The sequence below is a fragment of the Carassius auratus genome, unplaced genomic scaffold (assembly GCF_003368295.1).
Source record: "Carassius auratus strain Wakin unplaced genomic scaffold, ASM336829v1 scaf_tig00215316, whole genome shotgun sequence".
NCBI classification, from domain to species: Eukaryota; Metazoa; Chordata; class Actinopteri; order Cypriniformes; family Cyprinidae; genus Carassius; species Carassius auratus.
The window spans coordinates 2,139,805-2,165,962 of NW_020528035.1; the positions used below are offsets into that span (position 1 = coordinate 2,139,805).

At 36.7% G+C, this 26,158-nt stretch overlaps 1 protein-coding gene across 1 annotated transcript in view; it reads left to right on the top strand.

Moving 5' to 3' along the window:
• pappaa (pregnancy-associated plasma protein A, pappalysin 1a) overlaps positions 1-26,158 on the top strand; it is a 102,217-nt gene that overhangs the window by 49,469 nt on the left and 26,590 nt on the right. The window contains exons 11-17 of the mRNA XM_026259935.1: positions 697-893; positions 14,637-14,744; positions 15,549-15,684; positions 15,804-16,017; positions 19,188-19,356; positions 25,005-25,188; positions 25,937-26,138. Coding sequence (XP_026115720.1) covers positions 697-893; positions 14,637-14,744; positions 15,549-15,684; positions 15,804-16,017; positions 19,188-19,356; positions 25,005-25,188; positions 25,937-26,138 — 1,210 coding nt within the window. The remainder of the gene's footprint in view (positions 1-696; positions 894-14,636; positions 14,745-15,548; positions 15,685-15,803; positions 16,018-19,187; positions 19,357-25,004; positions 25,189-25,936; positions 26,139-26,158) is intronic.

Below are 26,158 nucleotides of genomic sequence, written 5' to 3' on the forward strand. Positions count from 1 at the left end.
TCCGCGAGGGTTGGTCGCGCTGTTTTGTGTTTATTTTGTAACTAAAGTTTCAGTTTGAATGACCGCTGGTTCCCGCCTCCTCCTTCCCGTGATTATGAAGTTTGTAAAGCATTACAATATGCAAATATATAATCAATATAGACATGGCTGTATATTAGCACTCCTGTGTTTTGGCCATAGGTAATCACAGCATGCAGATATACAGCCATATCTCATGTCTATGAGTGTGATATTGCAACAGTTTGATGGCACAAGAGTGTAAATACATGAACAAAAACAATGGAGTGTCTTTAAAAACCCTCTTTTGTGCAGAACTACTTCCTTCCGGAAGGATTCAAATGTCAGTTTAACAGTTAAACAGCTGAGCCCAAGCCTTCTGTTACTAATTCCAAAACGTCACTTTAGAACTAGTAATGAAGGAACGTTGAGTTGCTTCATATTGTGTTACAGTATTAACAGATAACTGTATTATGTAGAGTATTATGAGATAGAGATGGACTGAGCGAGTGGGATTCATTTATAATAGTTTATGGCTTGACAAGCTATAGTTTCAAAGCAGCTTCCCAAACTGGAAAATACACATGCTTCAATGTCTGCAGTACTTTTTTCTGGAACCTTATTACAAAATGTAGATTTAGTGTTTGTAGAATTTATTTAATGCTAACGTGACTGTCTCTCTGTCTTTCACAATCACAGATGAGCCCAGCATGTGCTACTATTATGACGGCGACGGTGTATGTGAAGACTTTGAGCGGGAGACAAGTGTGAAGGATTGTGGCCTGTACACGCCGAATGGTTTTCTGGACCAGTGGGCCACCTCAGTGGAAGTGTCCCATGAAGAGAGGCTGTACTGTCCTGGTGACGTGGCTGCAGGATATCCTGCTATTACTAAGGTTAGTGTCCTGCTGGATTCAGCCTTAGATACATTCACACATACAGCGATAGAGGTTGCCTAGTGGGTGTTTCAGCTTGATTGTTGTATGCTGAGGCAAATCATGTCAACACACTGTAGTGAATTCACTGTGCATTTTGTACTGTTCACCTTTGTACTGCTGACATTCGCTCATATCACCTCAAACAAAGAACTCTCTGTGAAAATGAAAGGTTTCTGGTCAAGTTGTCGTTATAAACTGGCATTGGTTTAAATTACCTCTAGACACATTTCTGGACCAGACACAGTCTATTCACCTACTGTTTCATCAATGTTGCACTGAGAATACTATTTCAATTTGACAAGCTGTAATAATATTGGCTAACTTAATACAGAGCATGCCATCTTTACCAGTACAAAATTGTTGTTTAGAGGTTTGTGTGACACTGATGTGAAATCTGATTTCATTTGCCCTGATGGAAGGCATACTTACACTGTATACACATAATTAGAAAATGTATTGAATATGCAATATATTGTTTGTTTTTGGTACAAAAATGTTTAAAGCTAGTCTTAAGACTTTTAGCCCTATTTAATCCTGACACTTAATATTTTAATATTTTTTTATTAATAAATTAACGGGTTATTGAACAAAGATTTTATATATATATATATATATATATATATATATATATATATATATATATATATATATATATATAGTGCCTTGCGAAACTATGGGTAGCACTGTGTAACTGATACAGGATTATGTTTTATTAATTATTTCCTTTTTATTGTAAATATTTCCAAATGTGTTGGAAATATTTACTGTATTAGGAAATATGGACTATATTAGGAAATTTGCATTATCAAAGAACATTTTTCATGCAGTCTAGCTAGAGTTCAGGCACTCTCAAAAACTCCCATTATAATCACTGAAGCTCTTTACACTGTGAAATGAAAATCTTACTTACATTCGTACACACATCTGCACTTTTTTTGTTTCTGATGAGAGAATTCATCAGATAATTCAGTCAGCGAGCAAGTGAACAAAACATCGCATTTCAGCGATGACTCATCTGAACGTCTCTGATTGACCGTTGCATTCATATGCTCAACAGAATTGTGTGTGATTGGTTATAATGGAGCTCAGTACAAACACGTCTGTTTCTGGCTGAGTGCCAGCCAGTGAGTGCAGATTTGAATTTAGCAGCTGATGCTGTGCCACACTGAATGATTAAATCAAACTGGTGTGATTTGTATCAAATATATATATATATATATATATATATATATATATATAAATATATATTATTAGCTTATTTTTTGTCTTTTGGAAGCTGCATGGATGGTGTGTCGTAGCGGAGCTCATGGGCACTCCAGCTAGGGATCATGATAGTTGCAACCTTATGTTAATCTGCTTTAAATTATTGTATTATTAGTATTATTGTTATTATTTTCATTACTTATGTGTCTTACTTGTATCTTCACCTTTCAAGCTGTGCCAGGTTGGATGGGGGCAGATGCACATTTTCAGGGTTTTCTAGAAATATTTGATACGGTTCAAGGCCAGACATTCATTGTCCTGTTGGTTGGTGAACCTTCTGCTCAGTCTGAGGTTCTGAATGCTCTGGACTAGGTTTATCATTAAGGATATCTCAATATTTTGGTGAACTGAGCTTTTCTTCTACTCTGACAAGTTCCTTAGTCCCTGTCGCTGAAAAACGTCCACACAGCATGAGGCTGTGACCAGCACACTTTACTTTGTGGATGGTACTCTAAAAGCGATGAGCAGAGTTGGTTTGGTTTGGTTTGGAATTGAGGTTTATCAAATCAGAGAATATTGTTTCCCACAGTCTAAGGGTCGTTTAGGTGCTATTTTGCAAATTCCTAGTGGGTTTTTGTGTGTCTTCACTGAGGAGAAGATTGACTCGGGCCACACCGACATAAAACCCAGATCAATGGAGTGTTGCTGTGATATTTGTTCTTCTGTAGGTTTCTCCCTTCTGCATACTGTATATGATCATGGAGCTCAACTCCAGTGACCAGCATCTTGGCCAACAGTCTAGACAAGGGTATGAATACTTTTGTAAGCCACTGTGTGTGTGTGCATATATACCATATAAAGACTTTTACAGACAAAGGTTAAGCCTTTTGGAACTCTTGTTGGATTTCAGAAAAGATGGTCCTTTTCATTGAAGAACTATTGCTTGCCACAGATACTAGCATTAGTTCCTTTGGTAAGACTGGAGATAAAATCTCCAGAGCTGAGTAGACCATAAAGATGTCTGTGAAATTGCACGTCGACCTCAGTGTCAAGCAGCCCTTGTGCACAATGTCCTGGCCTGTTGCCTTCTAAGAACAGACGGTGTTAAGTATGGCTGAGGAATGGCTGAAATGTTTAAATTTTTTTGCATTTGTTGTTTGCGTTAATAGGTTGAATATGTCCCAAACTGTTTTTGTGAGATTCTCCTATTTCATTCATCCTCTTAAGCATGTAGACCACATGACTTTAGCTTCATCTGGCTCTAAGAGTGCCATCTGCCGTCTGTACTGCTGTCTGAAGTGGCATATCAGGGCTATACTTGAGTTTTTAAACACTCGCATCTTTGAAATGCGTGCATTGCTTTGTTTTCTTCAGTTGTTTGTTGTGTCCCCTCATTCAGAAGGGTTTGAACATGTCTTGTACCTTCAAGGCCTGTTCACCCTTGTAGGGAAATGTGTGTAGCCGATAGGGATCTGCTGGGATGGTTTCAGAGTGCAGAGGGGGAGGATGGGTCTGTGCTGGAGCATCAGGTGCCAGTGGGCCTGGAGCCACTGCTTTAAGCTATGTGCCGTGAAGAACAAACTGATCTTTAGGTCAAAGGAGCACATTTCCATTCATGTGAAAGCCACATCTGAAAGCTTGCACACTGTAACATCTCTGCTCCCCACCTGACATTTTAAAGACCAGCTGTGTGTCTTACATCAACATCTTGTCTTCTGTGTGGCCTGGAAGAGATGCTCTTGATTTGGGTCATTTACAGTAACACTAGTCCTTTTTTCATCCATTTGAACCCTAATTAACATTTGATACCAATTAATCATGGAGCAGTTATGTATTGTGGATTCCAGTGAAAATTCTGTTTTATCAGGACATTAAGTTAAATTATGATTTGCATAGCTAGAATTTCAGCTCAAGTAGTTACATTGCAGACACATGCCTATTTTGCACATAAAATAGTATGCTTGCAATGTGTGCTGTTTGTATTTTGTGAATATAATGGCTTACAATACTATCATCTGGCAAAAGTTTTTGGAGTTGCCTTTATTTTTTAAATGCATCCTTTCCAGTTCTGTGCATGTTTAAAAGTCTGGGAAGAAAGTCTTCGTGCTAATCGTGCATCAAAATTACTGTTGACTTATTTCAATAATTACCTGCTCCTAATTTTACCTGTCTCTTGGGCTAACTGCTGCTGGGGTCAGTTGAGGTACTTTTTACACCCTACACCTGGCCAAGCAAGAACAGGACTCTGATGTAATAATGCTTGAACAGAACATCTTGTTTATGTGGTAGTACCACTGGGATGACGCTTTTAGCTGACGCTAGTCCGGAGGGAATCCACCAGTTAACCATTAGTAAGCACACGCTAGCATAGCGTGGTCAAATAATGCAGCCATCTGATCTCAAAGGCGTCCATACTCCTCAGCAAGCGATGACGCAAGCTCCATTGCCCTAGAGGCATAATGACATAACACAGGAGAACATTGTGCTGCTGGAGTCTGCGTGTGAACAGACACATCCACAAAACACTGGCAAGGTCTTCCAAGGTGGGAGGGACAAATGAGTCACGCCCATTTCCTTGTTGGTTCACTATTCGTCTTCAGCAAAGCTTTGATTGCTGTTTGGCAAGATAACTTTGTGCAGTCAACTCTCAGGGTTTCCTAACTTATGAAATGCCCAGAGATTTAGGGCCGTCAGTTGATTTTGTCGAAATTTGTTTTAAAAATGTGAATTTAATTATTTGTGCAACCAGAAAAGGGGCAGTTGGTTTGCCATACTGTTGAGCTTCATCTGCTTCATGTACCATAAATAAAATAAAGTAAAATAAAATAAAATACTATTTGGTTTTCCAATTGAAGACTGGTCTGGCAACCTCCATTTTCATTGCTGGCTGTTAACACGTCAGCGTTTTTGGAAGTCTGTTGAATGAGGGCTGTTTATGTGATGTGGAGGTAGCTCACAGACGGACCACTCTTGGGAAGCCATTGGCCAACACCACATTTTCCTTGTATGCCCACAGTTGTGAGAGCCAGTGCTTCAGGCCTGACACACTAGATGAAGCTATACCAGGTGCAGTCCCACTTATGAGATCAGTGCTGTCATAAACCATTTGGGTTGATATGGTGTAGGTTGCACCTAGACGAGAAGTGTGTTCCCAATCCCAACACTGCGAGAGCTTTTGGGGCATGACTTCCAAATTATGTTACTTCACATAGAAAACTTTGTGCAGGGTTCTCTCATGTTGTGGTTGTTGTTTAAACCTCACAAATGTCTTTCAATTAATATCTTGCAGATGTTAGGCAGTTAGATGACAAAGCATTTTATTAATTGTCCCAGTTTTGCTGGAAAAACAAGTCCAAGTTTATAGAATGTGGGCAGGAAAAATAAACAAGGATACATGCAAATAAATTTCAAATAAGAAATGCTAATTTCCCTTAAAATTGTTTGTGTATGCAGAAGAAGAGCAACAGGGGAGCTGAAAGTCTTTAAGACACAAAAACAAAGGCGAAATACCTCTAAATGTTCACAATGACACACATTTTCAGAATCCTAGTTAGCAAAAAAATACTGCACATCTTCACACTCTTCATGCACATTGACTTTAAGCAGATTTAGGGAAATGCTTCTTCACTGAGAGATCTTGCAAAAGATAAAATGACCTTAAACAACAATTTTTGGTTCATTTCAGGGTTAATAAACTCATAGTTTTCACTTAACCTCCTTTCTGAAACAGGCCCCAGGTATCACAGAGAAAGAATGCACATTAACATATATTACCAATATTGAAACAATAAAAATCTAGTTGACAATTGGCAAACATATCCTTTAATCATGTGATCTAAGGGCTGATTCGCTGCTAGGTCACACAGCTGTTCTTGAATAGATTGAGTTGTAGAGGTCTTCATGGGTACAAAAGTTTGTGTCCGAACCCGAAAGAGACCCGTAATGTACTACACCGAACCGACCCTGACCCGTGTCGATCTGAGAAATGCCTACCAGGACCCGACCCGGACCTGTCTATTATTTGAAAGCTGGAACCGACTGGACCCGATTGTCACACATTCCACCTTAAATTGCTATAACAACTTTTGCAAAAAAATAACACTTTTTCTCTTACCTAATTTAAGGAGCCGTAGTCTCTTTTCCTTGTACCCAACTGCCTGTGATGCATTACAATCCTCCGACAAGAAAGTTATCCAAGTTATTCCTCTCGTTATTACAAGTCCAAGCTTAATCCACTCATTATTTCAGCTTCAAAAGTCCACTTGATGTCACGGTGACATGCACATGTCCGCTCTGACTCGAGTTAACTCACATAATAACTTTGACTGTTTGCCCTTTTGAAATATAATAATATATATTATATTATATATATAAAATATTAGTGTGTCAAGTCTGCAAGCATTATTACCGTGCGTGCACTTGCATTACCTCTGAGTCTGCGCGCTCTGCTTCTAACGGCAGAGAGAGAGAGATCACTTTTTTTTTTTGGTTCACACTTTTTTTTTTTTTTCTTATTTTACAAGTTGCAAGTTACAAAAAACACATGCAGTGTTTGATCACGGCCGGGTGTTCTCCGAGTCCGATGACTCCGACCCGAACCCGGCTGATCATTTAAAATATAGACCCGAACCCATACAGGTCCCGGGTCGACGGGTCTCGGGTGCACTGTGAAGACCTTTGTTATGTTGTACAGAGAAGCATGGGTTCCTCTTAAAGACCACTGCAGTTTGCTGTGACTGACCTGAGTCAACCATGGAGTACTTTTTTGTTTTACCTCTGCACAGAACACCTGTTACATATCCACAACTTTTGTAAAGATTTACTGAAAATTTGCTCTATTTTGGTGCAGTGATGAACTTTAACACTTCTGAGTGACTGGCTTTGTTCACAAGTTAATGCAATCTTTATTGAAGAGGAGGTATACATGTTTTGTTTGGCATCCATGAAAGAGGGTAAAAGCTCAAGATTCACTCTAAGCACAAAGTAACCCTTAGGGTAGTGGTTTTCAATCTTGTTCCTGGAGCCCCCCGAACAACTTAAGCAGACACACCTGATTCAGGTCGTCTGCTCAGTGGGAGAGACACCAAGTCCTGGAGTTGATGTGTGAGATAAAGTAGGCAGTATTGGGGGGCTCCAGGAGCAGGGTTGAAAACCACTGTCCAAGAATTTCCTTGACTAGTTTAATGGTAACAAGCCAAAAACCAAACCTAAATAAGGTAGGGTTGGGGTATTGGATGGATGCCAAAAGAACTGTTGAAGGATCAGGGACATCGTTAATGGGGAGGAAGCTGGAGATTATTCCAGGGGCCCAAAGCAATTGGCACAACCAACAAATACAATTTCAACTGATGGGGATCAAATCCAAGGAACACATTTTTAACCAGACCCCACAACTACAAACTGCAAAAGGACCTGAAAACAAAGTAAGCCTGAAAACAAAACCTTTTTTTTTTGCCCCAATCTAGTGTTGTCAAAAGACCCGGTACTTCGGTACCAAGTTGTTACCAAAAATGAAAATGACTTTGTTGAATAAACTTGAGCACTGCACGTGTCAGAGTCTAAACCTGGTGCTGGTAATTTGATATCACTGCATTTCTAAAGAAAACCGACTGTCTTCAGAAAATTATGGATGTCATTTTCATTTCATCTTGCCTGTAATACCTGAGCAGCGTTTGTGAGGGCAGGCTCAGCGCTTATTTAATTACAGCCATTACCAGGGAAACCCTTGTTGATTCGCTCTACAAGCTCCTCCTGCTGGCAGGGAATGAATTTGCATATATATGCTACCACAAATAGAGTGCAAGGCTATGGGAAACACTATTTCAGTTATGAATACTAGTAAATATTTTAATTTGAATATTGGATTTCAATGAACTCAGATTAAGCTCAGTTGGAATTAGATTTTGATCAGATTGAAAGGGGTGGTTTATTATTTCTAATATGACTGAGAGTGCATATAAACACTTGATCGGATTGAAAAACTGACCGGATTGTGCATGTGCAATTATGTAGAAATAGCATAATGACCAGGGCTTAACATTAAAACTTGCCAAATGCGGGTGGATTTCACGGTTGGAACGGTTTATATAGCGGTAACAAAGCTTGACATTAATACGATGTTTTGAAAGGGCAAGTCAAAGAGAATTTTACTTGCCTGCCTGGACAACAAATGTGATTAAAACGTCTAATTAAGTAATCACCAACATTTCAGTAAGAATGTTTTTTTGATTTCCTTACATTTGGTGCAAACTGCAATTTATAGTGGTTAATGTTCTGACAGTGACAAGGTTGTGCAAAGCTGTGTGTGAAAGAATATCATGAAGAAATCTAAACAAATGAACGCAACTGCAAACAGAAGAAACATAATGCAGTAACATTTTGTTTTTATATTTATAACATATATACAGCCTAGTTAAGCAACATGCCATGACCAAAAGAGTGCAGTTTACCCTGAAAACCAACGGTAAATTTAAAGGGTTAGTTCATCCAAAAATGAAAATTAGCCAGAGTTTTAATCACCCTCAAGCCATCCTAGGTGTATATGACTTTCTTCTTTCAGATGAATCCAATCTGAGTTATATAAAAAATTGCACTAGCACTTCTAAGCTAAGTTCTAGCCAGTGCTTCAAATGGGCCAGGCTGGGCTAATAGCCTCGGACATGTAGCACCGAGGCAGAAATAGCGCTGCGCTTACATCGTCGGGTTGCTGCACTCCACTAAAACACACCTCTCAGGAGCAAAGTCATGCAACCCCATCATTTCACCAACAAAGAGAAGTTATGGCGGAAACTTTGGAAACCTTGTTTCCTTAAACATTCTCATGAGACTACAAGAGGCACGCGTGATGCATACATTCTACATCATCCGCCATAACGCTTTCCCATACGACAGTCAGCAAAATTGAGAGAAAAGTGTTTATTACATTTGAAATGGATAATTTTCTTACAAAAACACATGGATTCACTACAGGAGGCCTTCATTCTTCCACCCCCCACCCCCCCCGGAACCGTGTGAGGCACGTTTTATAATGGATGTTTGCACTTTATTTATCGTGTTTTGGAATGTTGTAAAGAAACACCCACCCACTACAATGCTAGCTTAGAAGTGCTAGGACAATTTCTTACATAACTCCGATTGGATTCGTCTAGGGTGTCTCGAGGGTGAGTAAAACACAGGCTAATTTTCATTTTTGAGGGAACTAACCCTTAACATTGATTTTATGCAAGAGTTCAAACAAGTAGTTAATATTAAGTGACTTGCATTTTAGACTGTTTGTGTTCGTTTTAATGAAAATAGTTCCAAACAAAGATCACAGAATTAGTCGTGCATTTCAGAGCAAATGATTGTGTATTGAACAAATCAATGATTCAGTAATCCATTTATACAGACAGGCACTTGGTTCATTCTTGAATGAATCAGCCATCTGAACAAATCATTTGACTCAATGACTCACTCACTTGCAAGTCACTTGCATTATTTATGCAGTTGTAATTTTGCAGCATAAATGAATTCATGGCAGGCTACATTTGAGCTTCATTACATTTGTCTGTGTAAAATCATCTAAAAAGCAAATTCTGCCTATCCTGCAGTGTAATAGATCTGTTTTGTTGATTCTGATTTCACTTGAATGGTAGCAGTCCTATAGTCTTGTTATATTAACTGTATATATTAACAACATTTATTTAACTACATTATTTAATATGAAAAATCATGCATTTAATAAGGTTAGTAAAAAGACTGCCTTTTTACATAGGCAAAAATTACCTGGAAATCAATTTAAGTAAATTTTAGTATGCAGTCGTGAACTTTAATCATATAAAATGTAATTTCCCAGCAACAAAATTGTGGCGGGTGAAAATGCTGAGTTGCTAGTAATTTTGCAAAACCACTAGCCAAAGTAGCTGGAGAGCAAAAATGTTAATATCAAGCCCTGGTAATGATGTATGATGCACCAAACGATCTGTTCTTCCTGTTGAATAAACTGTATAAATGAATGTTCTGTCATTATAAAACTCTCCTTTCACTCAGTGTTTGTGAAGTGGTATGTCCCACCAGTCCTTGTTTCTCATCCACTCATTACTGCACCATAAATATAAGCAGCAAGGCACAACAGTTTTAACAAATTGTGACATATTAATTAAATAAGAAAAAGAAAAAAATATTATTATGTGCAAACAGCAGGAAACCGTCTATATTCGTGCAGTGTGCTCATATCAAAAAATCATGTTCAATTTGAAGCTTGTGGCACGTCAACCTGTTCACTTTATTTAGCGTTCATATAAACACTACATTTAAATTCATCAGTCAGAACAAATTCTGTCCGATCGAAACAAAGGTTGTGCATGTAAACAAAGCCAGTGAGGCCTCAAGAAGAGTTTTGCCCATGCAGACAGAGGAGGGACAGGCATGCAGGAGGCCTGCCCCTGTGGCTCCCAATGATTCTTCTCCATTTCCTTTTATCTTAAGTGGTGATTTACAAACAAAATCTTGGGGTTTGGCTGTGGTTCTTCTGTGTATACGTGTGTGTAGTAAGGTGGTGGTAGGGGACGTTTCACTCTAGAACTACACAGCTGGTAAGCATTAGCCCTCGGACGCAATTGTCAAACCATCTCAGGCTTACTTTGTTTTCAGGACTGAGCACTTGAGGTTGTTTGCTTATAATTAACTTCACATTGAAACGTCCAGTTGCTGGGTCGACCATGGTGCTGGGTTATAAGTGCAATTATCCTGCATGTCGCCCCTGCTTTTTTTACTACACGTACATACCATGATGTGTGGGACCTGGTGACAAAAACAGCCACTATTACATCACAGTGCAATTTTCTACGCTTGAAACCGCACCAAGTTGAACTTTGCAGCTGTCAGTGATCCACTTACGTGACCAGCCTCACAGCACAAGATCTCAATCAAGGTATTTTTTATTTTTTTGGTTTTCCTCTCGGTTGAAAAAACACCCCAACCGGCTCCGAGCACTGAGTGTTGATTTTTCCAGCTCCTTTTATAATTTACTGCCTGTCCTCACATTCCAGTAACCTGTGGTTTGAGTCAATAAGTTGTAGATCATTTGTTTTATTGGTTTATTTAGCCCCTCATGCTGGGCTATTGGTGGGCCTTTCCTGGCGGTGATGTTGTGGTTTTACAGTGATGTCACAGGCCTGCTATGGATCCACAGGGAGACTTCCACCACCCACTGATAGGTAGCCATTCCTCTAATGACCTCATCAAATCATTGATAAATACATAAAGAGGAGGCCAGAAGCCACTACAGAAGTGCAGTTTTGCATGTTCCTTTGAGAAAAGTAAATTTTACCGAATAGAAAAAGTCTTTATGATGAAAATAATATACTTGAGTGAAAAATTTGTCAAATTTTTGGACACTTAATTTAATTTTAATTGCAAATAAATTGGAATGCATTAAAGTTTACATTTTATCAGTGGTGTATTGTAACGAAGTTATAATACTTCGTTATAGTACTTAAGTATTTTTTGGGAGTATCTGTACTTTACCTGAGTTTTTATATTTCAGCTAACTTTTACTTTTACTGCACTACATTTCCTAATTAAAATGTTCTTTTATGCCGATACATTTCCCGGGTTAAAACAGCATTGTCTTCTCTTCCGGGTCTGTTGTGAGTGCAATCACAATGCTGCTGACGTATGACACTGCTGACGTGTTTTCTGGTGCACCCAATAACAAAGATAACACGTCAGCAGCGTCAAATGTCAGCAGCGTCACTGCAGTGTTGTGAACGCGCTCACAACAGACCCGGAAGAGAAGACAATGCTGAATAAAGTCTAATTTTTGTTATTTTTGGACCAAAATGTATTTACTATGCTTCAACAAATTCTAACTGACCCTCTGATGTCACATGGACTACTTTGATGATGTTTTTCTTACCTTTCTGGACATGGACAGTATACTGTACATACATTTTTAATGGAGGGACAGAAAGCTCTTGGACTAAATCTAAAATATCTTAAACTGTGTTCGGAAGATGAACGGAGGTCTTACGGGTAATTAATGATAGGGGTGCATGATAAATATCGTATAATTAATGCGCATCTTGTCAGTAAAGCCAGTTCTCTAATCAGCTGTAAATTCCACCTGATGGAATTTACCATTGATTAGAGAACCGGCTTTACTGACAGAACGCCCATTAATTATCGGACGATATTTATCGCGCACCCCTAATTAATGACATAATTTTCATTTTTGGGTGAACTAGCTCTTTAAGTATAATGAATATCACATACTTTAAGACTTTTACTCAAGTAATATTCTAAATGATGACTTCAACTTCTACCAAAGTAATTTTCTTGTAAGATATCTGTACTTGAGTATGGCTTTCGGGTACTTTATACACCACTGCATTTTATTAAATGCAATTAGTTGAACTTTAGAATGCTTTTTTGACCCACTAAAGTATGACTTAATTACCACTTTAAATGTCATTTCATAATTACATTATACTAATCTAATTTCTTTTGAAACTTACATGCCATTTATTTAAACATATTTGTAATTAAACATTTGCAATGAAGCTGGTATATTTGTTACATTTAACTTTGTTATATTAGCTTTCAATTTAATATGAACTACAGTTAATACTACAATACTACAGTTAAAATTATAATAAGCTTAAATGTTCATCAAAATTAGTGAAAGTGACATGACATACAGCCAAGTATGGTGGCCCATACTCAGAATTTGTGCTCTGCGTTTAACCCATCCAAAGTGCGCACACACAGCAATGAACACACACAAACCATAAACACACACCCAGAGCAGTGGGCAGCCATTTATGCTGCGGCACCCAGGGAACAGTTTTGGGGTTCAGTGCCTTGCTCAAGGGCACCTCAGTCGTGGTATTGCCAGCCCGAGACTCGAACCCACCACCCTAGGGCGAGGAGTCAAACTCTCTACTTCCACTAGGCCACGACTTCCCCCGTTTACCTTTAAAGGTGTTCTTAAGTATGTAAAGAAGAAAAAGTGCTTTCTTTAAGTAAAGTTCAGTGTAAAATAAACATAAGTGAAAATGTAGATTTGCTGTTAATTTACTCACCTCAGGCCATCCAAGATGTTCATTCAATTACTTTTTTTTTTTTTCATAAGTAGAACAGCAGAGTAAAAGAAGAAGAGTCGATTTCTTAATTAATCAATTAATTAATTAATTAATTTTTATCTGAAACCATGGTCCTAGGTCATTCATAAAATGTAAGTCTTACATTTTGAGAGTCAATGTATTATGTTATTTTTCATATTTTCTACCCAGGTGCCAGGTAATTATTTAAATGCACAAATTCAGTACAATTAAGCTCATGTCTTGTTCATAAGGGAGTCCTGTCTGTTACACTAGTGTATGGTGCTTATCAGTTTGGGTGAAGGTTTTTTTGCTCAGCATAAACATGTATAAAAATGCATGCCTTGCATTTAGAAAAAAAAAAAAAAAAAACACCTTGCCACCTGCAGTTGAAATACTTGGAAATGCAATATAGTTTTATTCCCTTAAGGGATGAGATCATACATGACACATCAGCAGATCTCTTGGTCAGATGCTTCGTTATTTTTCTGTGTGTTTTCCATAGTGGTTCCAATTACATGTATCATATTCCATATGGTCATGAGAATGGGCGAAACATGGTGTCCTTGTCTAATGTCATGATGTGTACAGCTCTTTTTTTTCAGTGAGGTTTGATAAAATCATTTCCGTAGTACACATCACATGATGCAGATGAGGGTAGACATTGTTTTCAGAGCTATTCAACTGCATTCCAACTCTAGCAGACAAAACAACATTAATACAAGTCGTGATGATCGTGATGGAAATGTTACGCCTCTTAACACTGTGATGCCGTGTGTCGCGGCGCGATGAGACAAAACCAATAAAACCCATTTCAAATGAGGCATTTGTTGCATCCAATGGGTACATAATTACTGATTATAATGACTTACACTGTCTTTTAACAGGTTGCGTATTGCGCTGCGTAAACATAAAACCTAAAAATGTGATTGGTGAAATGACAAACAACAGGCTCTTACAATTACTCTACACTGCTCAAAACTCACGTTTGAATCATCAGTCGCAAATCCTTTACATATGAAAACGTACAGACTGTCCTTGCAAAGTTGCAACTGCCCCACTTTATAGAAACAGACAGGCGTGTTATAGACATATTTTGACCTTTGGCTCTGCATGCAGAGGGGCAAACAGAAAAAGGCATGAAAACACTTTTTTTTTTTTTAAAGAAAGACTATCAAGGAATTACAGTGAGTAGTTCAATTCATTTTCAAAATCCTTAAAGATTTAAACTTTCTCAGTTAGAAAGTTCTGTAAATTCATAAGAAAATCAAGACAAAGCCTTCTTTAGACATTTAGAAAAGTTTAAAAAGCCTTGGAGTTTGATGAAATTTCTTTTTCTATATTCATCATTCATTCATTCAATTCAATTTAATCTTCGCATACATTTTTGGTAAACGTATATGTTGTCTGTCCCCAGACATGCCAGTCTAAAGTGTTTGACCTCTCTGATGGAGTGTCTCAGTACGCCTGGTTTCCATGTCGAGAGGCACAGGGTGTTTCCTGGTATCCCCAGTATTGGTTAAAGGTAAGTTTTTATTTTTATTTTTTTACCATAATTTTATTTGACATGTTGGGAGATTTCAATTTTAAATATGATTCATAGTTGTTATAATACATTACAGAGTGTGATCTGTTGTGGCATGCAGGTTTATTAAGTACATTAATGTGACGCACTAGAGGTAAAAAGTAAGTTTTAGCTCATAGCTATGAGTCACACTATGTAAGGGAAATAGGAGCAGGATCTAAATGCAGCTGTTTTTATTAATTTAAGGAAATGTATACTACAAAGCATGCATACTCGTTAGTCAAGTTGGTATTCAGATATTTTTTTCCCCCAAGCACATTTTACCAATTCCAAACCACATCAATCATAATAACTAAACAGCAAAATGTTTATAGGGTCAGCAGGGTCAGAAATAAAAAGGTGGGGAAGAAAAGATGCCTGTTAAATGTAAAATAATGAAGAATTAAGGTAAAAATGAAGGTGTGGAACCATCAGCAACCATTTAATCTCCTGCACCACCATTTTTTAGAACTGCAAACTACCTGGAGTCTCCAGAATTAGTGTCTGGTTCTAAGAGACTTTTCTTGGGTAAAACAAGAATCCTAAAAAAATTGACCCTCACTAAATAAGGATACCATGCTGAATTGTTTTGAAATACATAAAGAATAATTTATAGGCTTTATAGACAGATAAGTTAAAATTGGTTCTTGAAGGACCATATTGTCTTGTACCACTGTTTGAAGAATTCATCATCCAGAATCTGGCAGTAAGCTTTGGGAGTTCCAAAACTTATTTGGCATAAATGTAAGTCCTTGTGTCCGGCAGGCGTATTTCTCACATCCTATGGTTGCTGCGGCCGTTATCATCCATTTAGCCGCAGATGGAACCAGTTACATTGACCAAACCCAGTGTAACATCACAGTCCAGCTGATCGACACTAAAGAGAGCATCCACAGCTTAGGTGAGAGCTTGTGACATTTATTTATTTATTTATTTTTTCTATTTGACTTTGGGTTATTAGCAACTGCCTAAATTCTGATTACTGTCATATGTGTCCATTCCTTCCCCTGAAATGTTTAGGCGACTGGCGTTTGAGCTGCCGCACCAATCCTCTGGTCATCCCAGTGAGTCATGACTTGAGCATGGCCTTCTACCACACCAAAGCCATTCTCCTCATGTTCCGCTCCGATCTCGTGGCCATCTCTGGCATTGGCTTGCGTTCCTTCCAGTTCTTTGACCCAATCACCATCAGCGGCTGTCAGAGCAATGAAATATACAACCCCATGGGCCAGAGGTGAGCAGTTATGCCTAGGTTTCTAGATCCTTATGAGATATTATTCCATGCAGTTTATGAAACAGAGTAAAATTAAGAAGTTTTGGACATTTTTGGTTTTGGATGTTAAGAAGGTTTTATGAAGAAACTAATTATCCTTGGCCTTCTGAGATAAAATATGATCACTTAGTCCAAAAAGAGCATTCCCTGAAAATGTCCCTGATGTTACATATATAAACATTCAGTTGACAAGCTGAATAAAATAAAGTCCTGTTTTCAGAAACATTTAACAAAATGTAGTGAGGGCTTAATACAATACGAAGAAAAATAATGGGAAAGGCAAATAGACATAATTCAAAGGAAAACAAGTTTATTATTCTGCCCAACTGTCAAATACTTTTTTCCTGTTTTAACAATATTATACCTGACAGCAATCAAAGCATTGTTGTTCAGCATCCACAAATAGCCAGTTTAATTGGTCAGAGAGGCTGGAAAATGGTCTATGGACAACAAAATGATGAATTTTGTGTAACATTATAAGTGTATTTAATGTATACTGAAAAAAAAAAGTTTCATATGACATGTTTAAGAGAATCTGTTTTATATTATTTCCTGATCTATTTAAGGCCAAAATCGGTGTGTACCATATTTACAGTCCATAAGGAGACTACAAAAACACACAAAACTAGTAAAAAACACATCACTGTCATAAATAAAACGATACACTTTCACAAGCTCTGCATTAGTGCAGTAAGTTCATTTCTCGTAAACCACAATATATTACGGTATATTCCATTACCAGGAAAGAAAATACTTTACATCTGACTTTGAAATCATTTCTAAGTGATGCCAGAAATAATCTATGCATTGTTTCCATTTTAAATGTAAAACTATGGTGAGCATCCAAACCAGTTAAAAACCACATGAACAAGGGCACTATAGGACTGTGTTACATGCTTATCGTGCTTTCAATAATATAATGTCCATTCATGTAAGTATGTGCAATAAACATAATTTATTTGATTTATAGAATTGGGTAATTTTGAAACAAGGTTGAAAAATCTGGAAATTATTTGCTTGCCATGAATTGCCCTTTGACTGCAAAGTGCCTGCTCTTATGCTGTATTGACAGCGGGTTGATTTGCTTCAGGTCCATAGTGCTCTTTATTGAGTGCCTGATTTATTTTAGTAAAATAATGCTCAGCGGCATAAATGCTGAATAATTCAGAACTTGCAAACTGCTTATGTTTATATGGTATGAATACACAAATGTAATCTATTGCTGCTCTGGTCAGATCTTATGCAGTGGCCTTTGACCACTAACACCATATTTCCTGTAACACTGTCTGATACGAAAAACCATGTCCCCTATTCCCACTGTTGTTAACAACAGGGGCCATTAGCATGGATTGGTTTTATGTGTCCTTCCCTTTTTTCAGTTACTTATACCACTTAAGCATCACTTTAATGTGTTTACAGAGCTGTATTTGGCACTGGGTTTTGTGTCTGTGTGCGTACACACACACACACACACACACACACACACATATATATATATATATATATATATATATGTATATATGTATATGTATATATATGTATATGTATATGTGTGTATATATATATATATATATATATATATATATATATATATATATATATATATATATATATATATATATATATATATATATATATGCCAGTATATTGTATTGAATAACATAATTTAATGCAGCATCATGTTTGTTTTCAATAGAAACATTGACTGACTGATCAATTGATTGATTAGGAACATATTTAAAAATAAACAAAGAAATAAATAAAAAATAAAAGGATGATCAATCATTCTATCAATCAATCAATCAACCTTTCTGTCTGTCTGTCTCTCTCTCTCTCTGTGTGTGTGTGTGTGTGTGTGTGTGTTTTGATGACTTGTACTTAAAAAAAATGATTGTTGATTCAAAATGATTATGAGCGAATCCTAACCATTAGCGGTTGAGTTAGTCAAATTACTTTAATTAAACTTAGGGAATATAGGTGACATTTTATATGTATTTATAAGGAAAATTGAGTATCTTAGGTCCTGTAATTTTCTTTTATTACTGGACTCCATGCATTTTTAATATTTACATCCAGTAGTTTATTTTAAATGGTCCTGTGAAGTGACAAAATAATTTCTAAGGGCAAATATTACGTCATGTTAATAACAGCTAATTAAAACTTCACGAATAGTAAAAATTTTTTTTTTTTATTTTAAGTTTACATAAAACAACATTTTAGTGATTCCAGTTACTGGAGAGAAGCTTTTTTCATGTTCTCCTGCTTTAAAAAACGTGTCTGAAACCTTAAACCATATTTCTTCATTTCTTGCTTACTGAAAGCCCCCACACCTCATGTTTGCCCCTCTGACCACCGCCAGATCTGCCAGGATTCAACTTGGTCAGCTAAGAGTTGAAAAATGCCAACTCTGCATTTACAAACTGACTCCAGTAGAGATTTATTTTTCCTTCCCTCTTGCTTTTTTTTCTTTTTTTTTTTCATCTTTCTGAGGATAGTGTTTAGCTCTCAATATGTACAGCATTGTTCATCTGGCAACATTAATTACTCTTTATGTAACAAAGAGCAGTGTAGACATCAGACACCAAAGCTCCCCCTCAATCCTTTCAATTTCCTAACAAACACCCCCCCCCCCACCACCCCCCGTGAACGATAGATATTGACTTTTATTTGAGAAAAAAAAAGGCTGAAGTGAAATGTAAGTGTATAATAGCTTCTGAAGGAATCCGGTTAAAATGCACATAATCTGTTACTGTAAATGTGCTAAATATCTGTGGTTTCATGAATAGGTACCAATTTTTTTTTTTTTTTTTTTTTATAAAGCTGACCTGTTTTATTCCAGTAAGTAAAAATAAATGTCCCCTTCAGGGTTTCCAGAGCTCAAGGTTTGCCAATTTACTTCTCATTGATTTAAATTTAAGTTCAACCACTGACTCAGTGTCTATGTTTTATGATAATATGTTATTAATCTGCCTTTTCTATTAGATTAATAATAATAATAATAATAATAATAATACAAAATATAAATCATGTCATATTGGAGGTTTGCTGATAACCTCTGAATTAATGTGTTAATTGCAACAACAAATATAACCTTGTCACGCGTCCCTTTGTCTCAATCTTTCTGTTTTCAGTTGTGTTCATTACTCCTGTGAGGCCATTGATTGCCAAGAGCCGCTGATCCGGAATGCAGAGGTGCATTGCAGCGACAGTGGCTACTTCAATGGAGCGCGCTGCACTGTCACGTGCAACAGCGGTTATGTCTTACAAATCCACCGGGACGATGACATCATCAAGAGCCAGGTATTCACCAGAATGGGCAGACAAAATGAGAAAGATTATGTTGGATCTAAAGCTGATCATTCACCGAATAAGAACCACTGTGCCATTCGTATCGCGGGTAGAACAATGCAAGTAGGCCTTACATCAGTATAGTTGTAATATTATTTATATATAATTTTGCAAAAAGTATTAATAAATCATATTTTTATTATATTTTTTATCATATTTTATTCATTTTAATTGTATTAAGTTTAATTTTAGTTGTAGTAATTTTGCATTGTGCTATTGTTGTTGTATATAACTTGAAAATGCATAATGTGCCATAGAGTGATATTAAAAGATCGAACACAATATACACCTTATAGATGATGCATATATATAGGCAAGCAGATTATGAACGTGCAAATAGCATGCAAACAGACTTTAGAGTGGTTTTCTGTGGGAAAGTGCTGAATGTGAAACTTCGCCCAATGCATTCACATTCTAGGTATTCATAGTTTGTCTTGTTAATAGATTGTATTCTGAATTTGGCCCTATCACTGGTAGCACTGACTTATTATTAAGTATTAAGCATTTCCTTTATAATAGTGTTTTTTATGTTTTATTTATTTATTATGGGAAAGCTCTTAATGTGTGGTTTAACATTTGTTCAAATTCTGGGTGCATCTGTTTGCATGGTGTATACTGACTTTATTACTGTTTTAGTACAAACCTGGTAAGGATAACCAAAAAAGTGAAAATATTCTTACTGTGTGCACCATTGACTTCACTCCAACGCTGCATTTGCATTTACATGAAGTTAAAGATGCCCAGACATGCCCAGACACATACAGGATAATTTGCATAATAAACTTAATAGTAAACACTACACTCTTATTGCAATTATGTAGAGATTCCAGTTGAACTCCAATTCTGCAGAGGTCTCCATATGCTGATTCTGTGTCAGCTTCAGATTGCCAGCACTCATTCAAGCAGTCATTGTGAATGCAAGCTTATATACCAAAGGAGCAAGGAACTTTGTGTTTCTTTTAATATTTTCCCTTTGTGTTTCATCAGTTGTCATTTCAGTGATGTAATAGTTTGATCAAACATCGCCCAGGGTGATCCGATCACGCCCTCACGTTTGATCTCTTCATTCATCATCTCAACAGCATTTATGACAAGGTCATGCAATTGATATGTCAGAACTGCATGTTTCTGTGGCGTCAGCATGGGAGCAAGGACAATGGTGTCAAGTTGCATCTTGTAGAGCTTCATTAGAAAGTGCACTTGCTTCACTTGTGTCACACGGCTTCCAGGAAATCTGCTTTAGATTGTGCTATCTTCGAAACGATCTGTTCTCTCCACTTGTGTGTGTGCGTGTATGTTTCCTTGTTTGTTTTCATCTTGCAAACACTATTCTCAGATTTTCAATGGATAACCAATGTGAAATCCAGTCAAACTGTTGCTCTTCTACTTGATTAAGTGTGATTTAAATTATTATTTTTTATTTATTTTTACAATTTGTCTGTTAACTATATTGTAATCAATCAGCAGTTTGCACACAATGTCTCAAAGCTGTGAAATATTGGGTAATGTAGATTTAATGCCAGAATACTCCAATAATAACATCTGGAATAATGTCAGTCCTTGAGTATTGAGATATGTAACTGCCACAGTAACACTAAAATGTTTATTGAGTTGGTACAAACCTGGTAAAACTCCAGCTTGAAATGTGTGAGATGCACCTGTATCTGCACATGTAACAGATGTATTCCATCTGTTTGATAAGTAATTGTTTTAAATAACCTGTTTTAAATTAAATGCGATAGCGTTTCCAGTGGACAGAGATCATAACATTAGTACAGAATCAGTTCAGAATCAATCGCCAAAATAATCAGTTTGGTTCAAACGCGCTGTGTGTCAGTCTGCGTCACGCTGAATCATGGATGCGTAGTATCATCAGATCCTCAGTTCTCAAATCGGACGCGTCCGACAGAAACAGTTCTCGGTTCAGTGTACTGTTGATCCGAAAATCGATGCAACCGGTTCTTGACTCAAGAACGAGAAACGGTCAGTGGGTGTGTACGTTCGTTATCTGGTTGTGCTGCACAAATTTTCCCCCTGGTCTTTATTTAAGACCGGCCTTTATTTGCCCGTGTTGACCACGCCCCCGGTCACTATAAGAGGCCCAGCATTTATTTGACTACCGGTTTTAAAAGTTTGGACACACCTTCTCATTCAAAGAGTTTTCTTTATTTTCATGACTATGAAAATTGTAGAGTCACACTGAAGGCATCAAGGGCTATTTGACCAAGAAGGAGGGTGATGGGGTGCTGCGCCAGATGACCTGGCCTCCACAGTCACCGGAACTGAACCCTATCGAAATGGTTTAGGGGTGAGCTGGACCGCAGACAGAAGGCAAAAGGGCCAACAAGTGCTAAGCATCTCTCGGGGAACTCCTTCAAGACTGTTGGAAGACCATTTCAGGTGACTACCTCTTGAAGCTCATCAAGAGAATGCCAAGAGTGTGCAAAGCAGTAATCAAAGCAAAAGGTGGCTACTTTGAAGAACCTACAATATGACATATTTTCAGTTGTTTCACACTTTTTTGTTATGTATATAATTCCATATATAATTCCACATGTGTTAATTCATAGTTTTAATGCCTTCAGTGTGAATCTACAATTTTCATAGTCATGAAAATAAAGAAAACTCTTTGAATGAGAAGGTGTGTCCAAACTTTTGGTCTGTACTTTACACACACACACACACACACACACACACACAGTATATAGTATTTTGGAAGCTGCATTCAAAATCCACTTGGCTCAGAAATCTGAAGGGGAACGTTCCCCTCAGTTTGAATGGGTGACACCTCTGGGAGGAGACACACTTTAATGTGGCTAACTCAGTTATTTTAGACTTATTCACATGCAAGGACTAATCAATACACACAGAACACATCAAATGTGCTAAAGAGAAGCTCAACCGTATTTGCTTGATGCACAAGAACAAACCTCAATGTCTGATGGATTTGGAATGACATGACAACATAATTTTGTATTTATTTATTCATTTATTTACGTTTTTTTTTTATGGAGTGAATTAACCCTTTAATTTCAAAATGTTTATTAGTGTTTGATATAGTGATGCATTTAAACAAAAGCGTTGGTGTGTGTATCTTGATTAGTCAGTGAGGCGGTGGATGTGTTTATTTAGGCACAGTAGCCCAAATAAGTGGTGAACCTCTCAGCTAAAAATTTGTATTAAAGAAGCACCATCCACACAAACAATTTTTGCGAAAATGTTAGGCTACTAACCCTAACATAAATGCATGCATGCATTTATGTGTGTTTATCTGGTTAAATGTGTGCTTTCCTAATGAGGAACTTAATTTCAGTTTCATTTTTAGTAATTCTGTTCTCTATTAGTTTAGTTGGTTAACTATCATACTGGTTAAACTTTCGATAGTCATCTTAAGACAATCTACTTAATGTCCACTAACTCTCTTTGATTTGCCGCTACATGTCAACTACAGTCTCATTAGAGTTTTAGTAGGCTGTTAGGTTAGGGTTAGGGTTACTAGAATAAGTTGACATATTCTTGCAAAGTTTGGGAACCACCAAAATAAAGAGTTAGCAGATATTATGCAGACAGTCTGCTAATAATCGAATTATTCGACATTTAGCTGCAAAGCTACTTATAGTTGGTAGAATGTCAAATTAAAATAAAGCGTTAGCATCATAACAATGATGCAGATGTTTTGAATTTTATTGCATTTGGACAGAGACTGAACAGGAAATTTCTTGCCTGATTCAAGCTTCCTTTACAAAGGTCTGGATATTACGCAATGTTTATAAAGCTGTTTTATTTTTATTATTTGTTTTTACGTTGGAGAGTTGTGTTCTGCTTCGCTCTGATGCACATGTACCTATACGTCAGCAGTCACCTGAATGTACCCGGGTGTTCTTCACACGCCTGTAAATGACCTTGTCTGATGTGATAATTTATTGTAATTCAGCACTCACTCTTAGTTCAGTCACTTTCGGGAATTCTGTGCAGATATTCTAAACATATTGATTGAGTTTAGCATGTGGAAAGCATATGTTTTATACAGAGAAATACAAAAGTGAGTAATGGCTGGGTAAGAAGATATTGTTGTGGTGTATCAGATAGTCAAAGAAAAGGTTGAAGTATATGAGCGAGAGAGAGAGAATATCTGTCTGACCTTATCAATAATGTGTGTATATAGTCCTCCTTTACCAACCACATGCGTTAAACTGAAGGTATAAGTTCTGTTATACGAAAAAAAAAAAAAGTGTAAACTTTGAAACAGTTTTCATGTAGAAAACTCTACCCACCACTGGTAAAAAGACTGAAATGGCGTTTTTTTCTTGTAGAATGTGCTCCAATTATATATAAATATATATATATATATATATATATATATATATATATATATATATATATATATATATATATATATATATATATATATATATTCATATCCTATAATTTAGTTTCAGCTTTTTGTCACATTTTACTTAATCAAAATTTCCTTTTACAGTACTTCTTTACAAAAATAAAAGCTAACAGGATTTATTTATTTATTTTATTTTATTTTATTTTATTTTATTTTATTTTGTACCAGATTGGGTATTTAAAAAGCACATTATGCGGTTAAGTTGCGAGATGAGGCATAACAACAAAATTCTGGTTCAGAGATGTATCAGGCGCTGTAACCAGATGTTAGGCCATTTCGGGGCATTTTTGGAATAACAGAGTTTTTTGGTCAGGAGAATGTGCCAACATTTTCGCAAAGCGGTGTCCAAACTATACACATTGTCTGCTTATTATCAAAACACTGTGCATCACATGGAACTTTAAAGGAAGATGAATATGTCGTGCCTTTGGATTGTACTCCCTACTCACTAGCTCTGCTTAAAACAAGACAGTGTGCTTTGCTGTCTAGATCTAACTGAAATGAGTCGTCTTATTTGCAACACTACATAGGCAGCAGCTCATTGCACCACACAAATAGGGCTCCTTGAGGAGAGTCAACTCTCAATTGATTGACAGCTGAGTTTAGTGTAAGGGCACAATTCTCATGTTTATTTTCATATTTAGTTGATAAAAAATAATTAAAGATTTCACAGCAAAAAGACATATGCAGCACGAGCTGAAGGTGGATGTGTACAGTTATACTTAAAGCCATTTTACTTGCTAAAAAGTATAAACTATTAGGGCATGTAGAAGATTATGTGCAACAGATTTTTCAACAAAGTTTCATCATGTTGATCATTTAGAGGCCTTAAAATAGGCATATCAAATATTATTTTTAAAATGAGTTTTAATAAAATGGTTTAATAGCATTGAAATGACATTTTTGGATGATTGTTGCTGCCTTGATATGTGCAGACATTTCAGAGTAAATGATAAATGAAACTGTTTTGTCTATGTGATCAGAAGGATCACTTGCACAGGGCATTTTGTGCCTTTTTCATGAAACGGTACCTTGCACAACTAAATGGCACTTTCCTCATGCAAAATACCAAAAGCATTAGTTAGTAGTGCTGCTTTCAGGCCCATAAGAGGAACACATGTATTCTTTACTGTGGTATCAGCATTGTGTACTTACTGGTCAGCAGCATTGAACTCACTGGAAATCTGACGTCATTTCTCTGTAGACGGACTCAACCGTGACCATCACCTGTGCTGATAGGAAATGGAACAAGCAAGTATCGTGTGAGCCAGTTGACTGTGGCCTTCCAGATAAGTACCATGTGCATCCTGCCCACTTTGATTTCCCAGAAGGCACCACCTACGGCAAGAAGAGCACGTTCCAGTGCAAGGAGCCTGCTCAGCTCATGGGTGAGAAACACAGGAAAAACTGAACTATGATGCAGTAAAGAGAACAATAAGATTACCTGTTAAAAAGGTCATCTGAGGGTATGAGAATTTAGCATGTAATATAAAATGCTTATTGCAATGATTAGACCCGATAATAATAATAATAATAATAATAATAATAATAATAATAATAATAATAATTATTATTATTATTATTATTATTATTATTATTATGATTATTATTATTTACTGATTATTAATTGGAATATTATGCCGCTTAATTTGTGATTAAGCTGTTTGCCGTTGCAACACAGCATCACTTCAGTCAGTAAATACTTTCTAATCTGTAATGTTACTTTTTTAATGTGAATCATTTTTGAAAAAACAAGAGTTAATATATATATCACTTTGCTTTTAAGGTAAATGTATCTTGATTTAAAAATGTTTAGATATTTGTACTTTAAAACAAGACAAATATACTGAGAAAAAAAATCACATTGTTATACAGTATACACACATACACACTATTGTTTAAAAGTTAAAAAAATAATAATAAGTCGTCTCAATCTTATGAAGACTGTACTTATTATATTACAGTAAAATGCTGTACTATTTTGAAAAATATTTTCAAATTTTTGTGGAAACCATGATGCATTTTATTTTCAGGATTCTTTGATAAATATAGAGTACAACAGCATTTAATTTAAGTATTTTTTTGTTACATTGTACATTGTTTATTGGATTTGTTTTGTCTGTCACTCATTTGAAGGCACAAATAACACTCTGACCTGTATGGAGGATGGTCTGTGGTCATTCCCGGAGGCTTTGTGTGAGCTCCGCTGTCCCGTGCCTCCTCCCGTGCCCAACGCCATGCTTCAGACTAAACGCTGCAATGAGACGGGTCTTAAAGTGGGCACTCTCTGCAAATACAAATGCAAACCGGGATACCATGTGGCCAATAAGCCAAAGAGGTGTGAAAATATACATATAA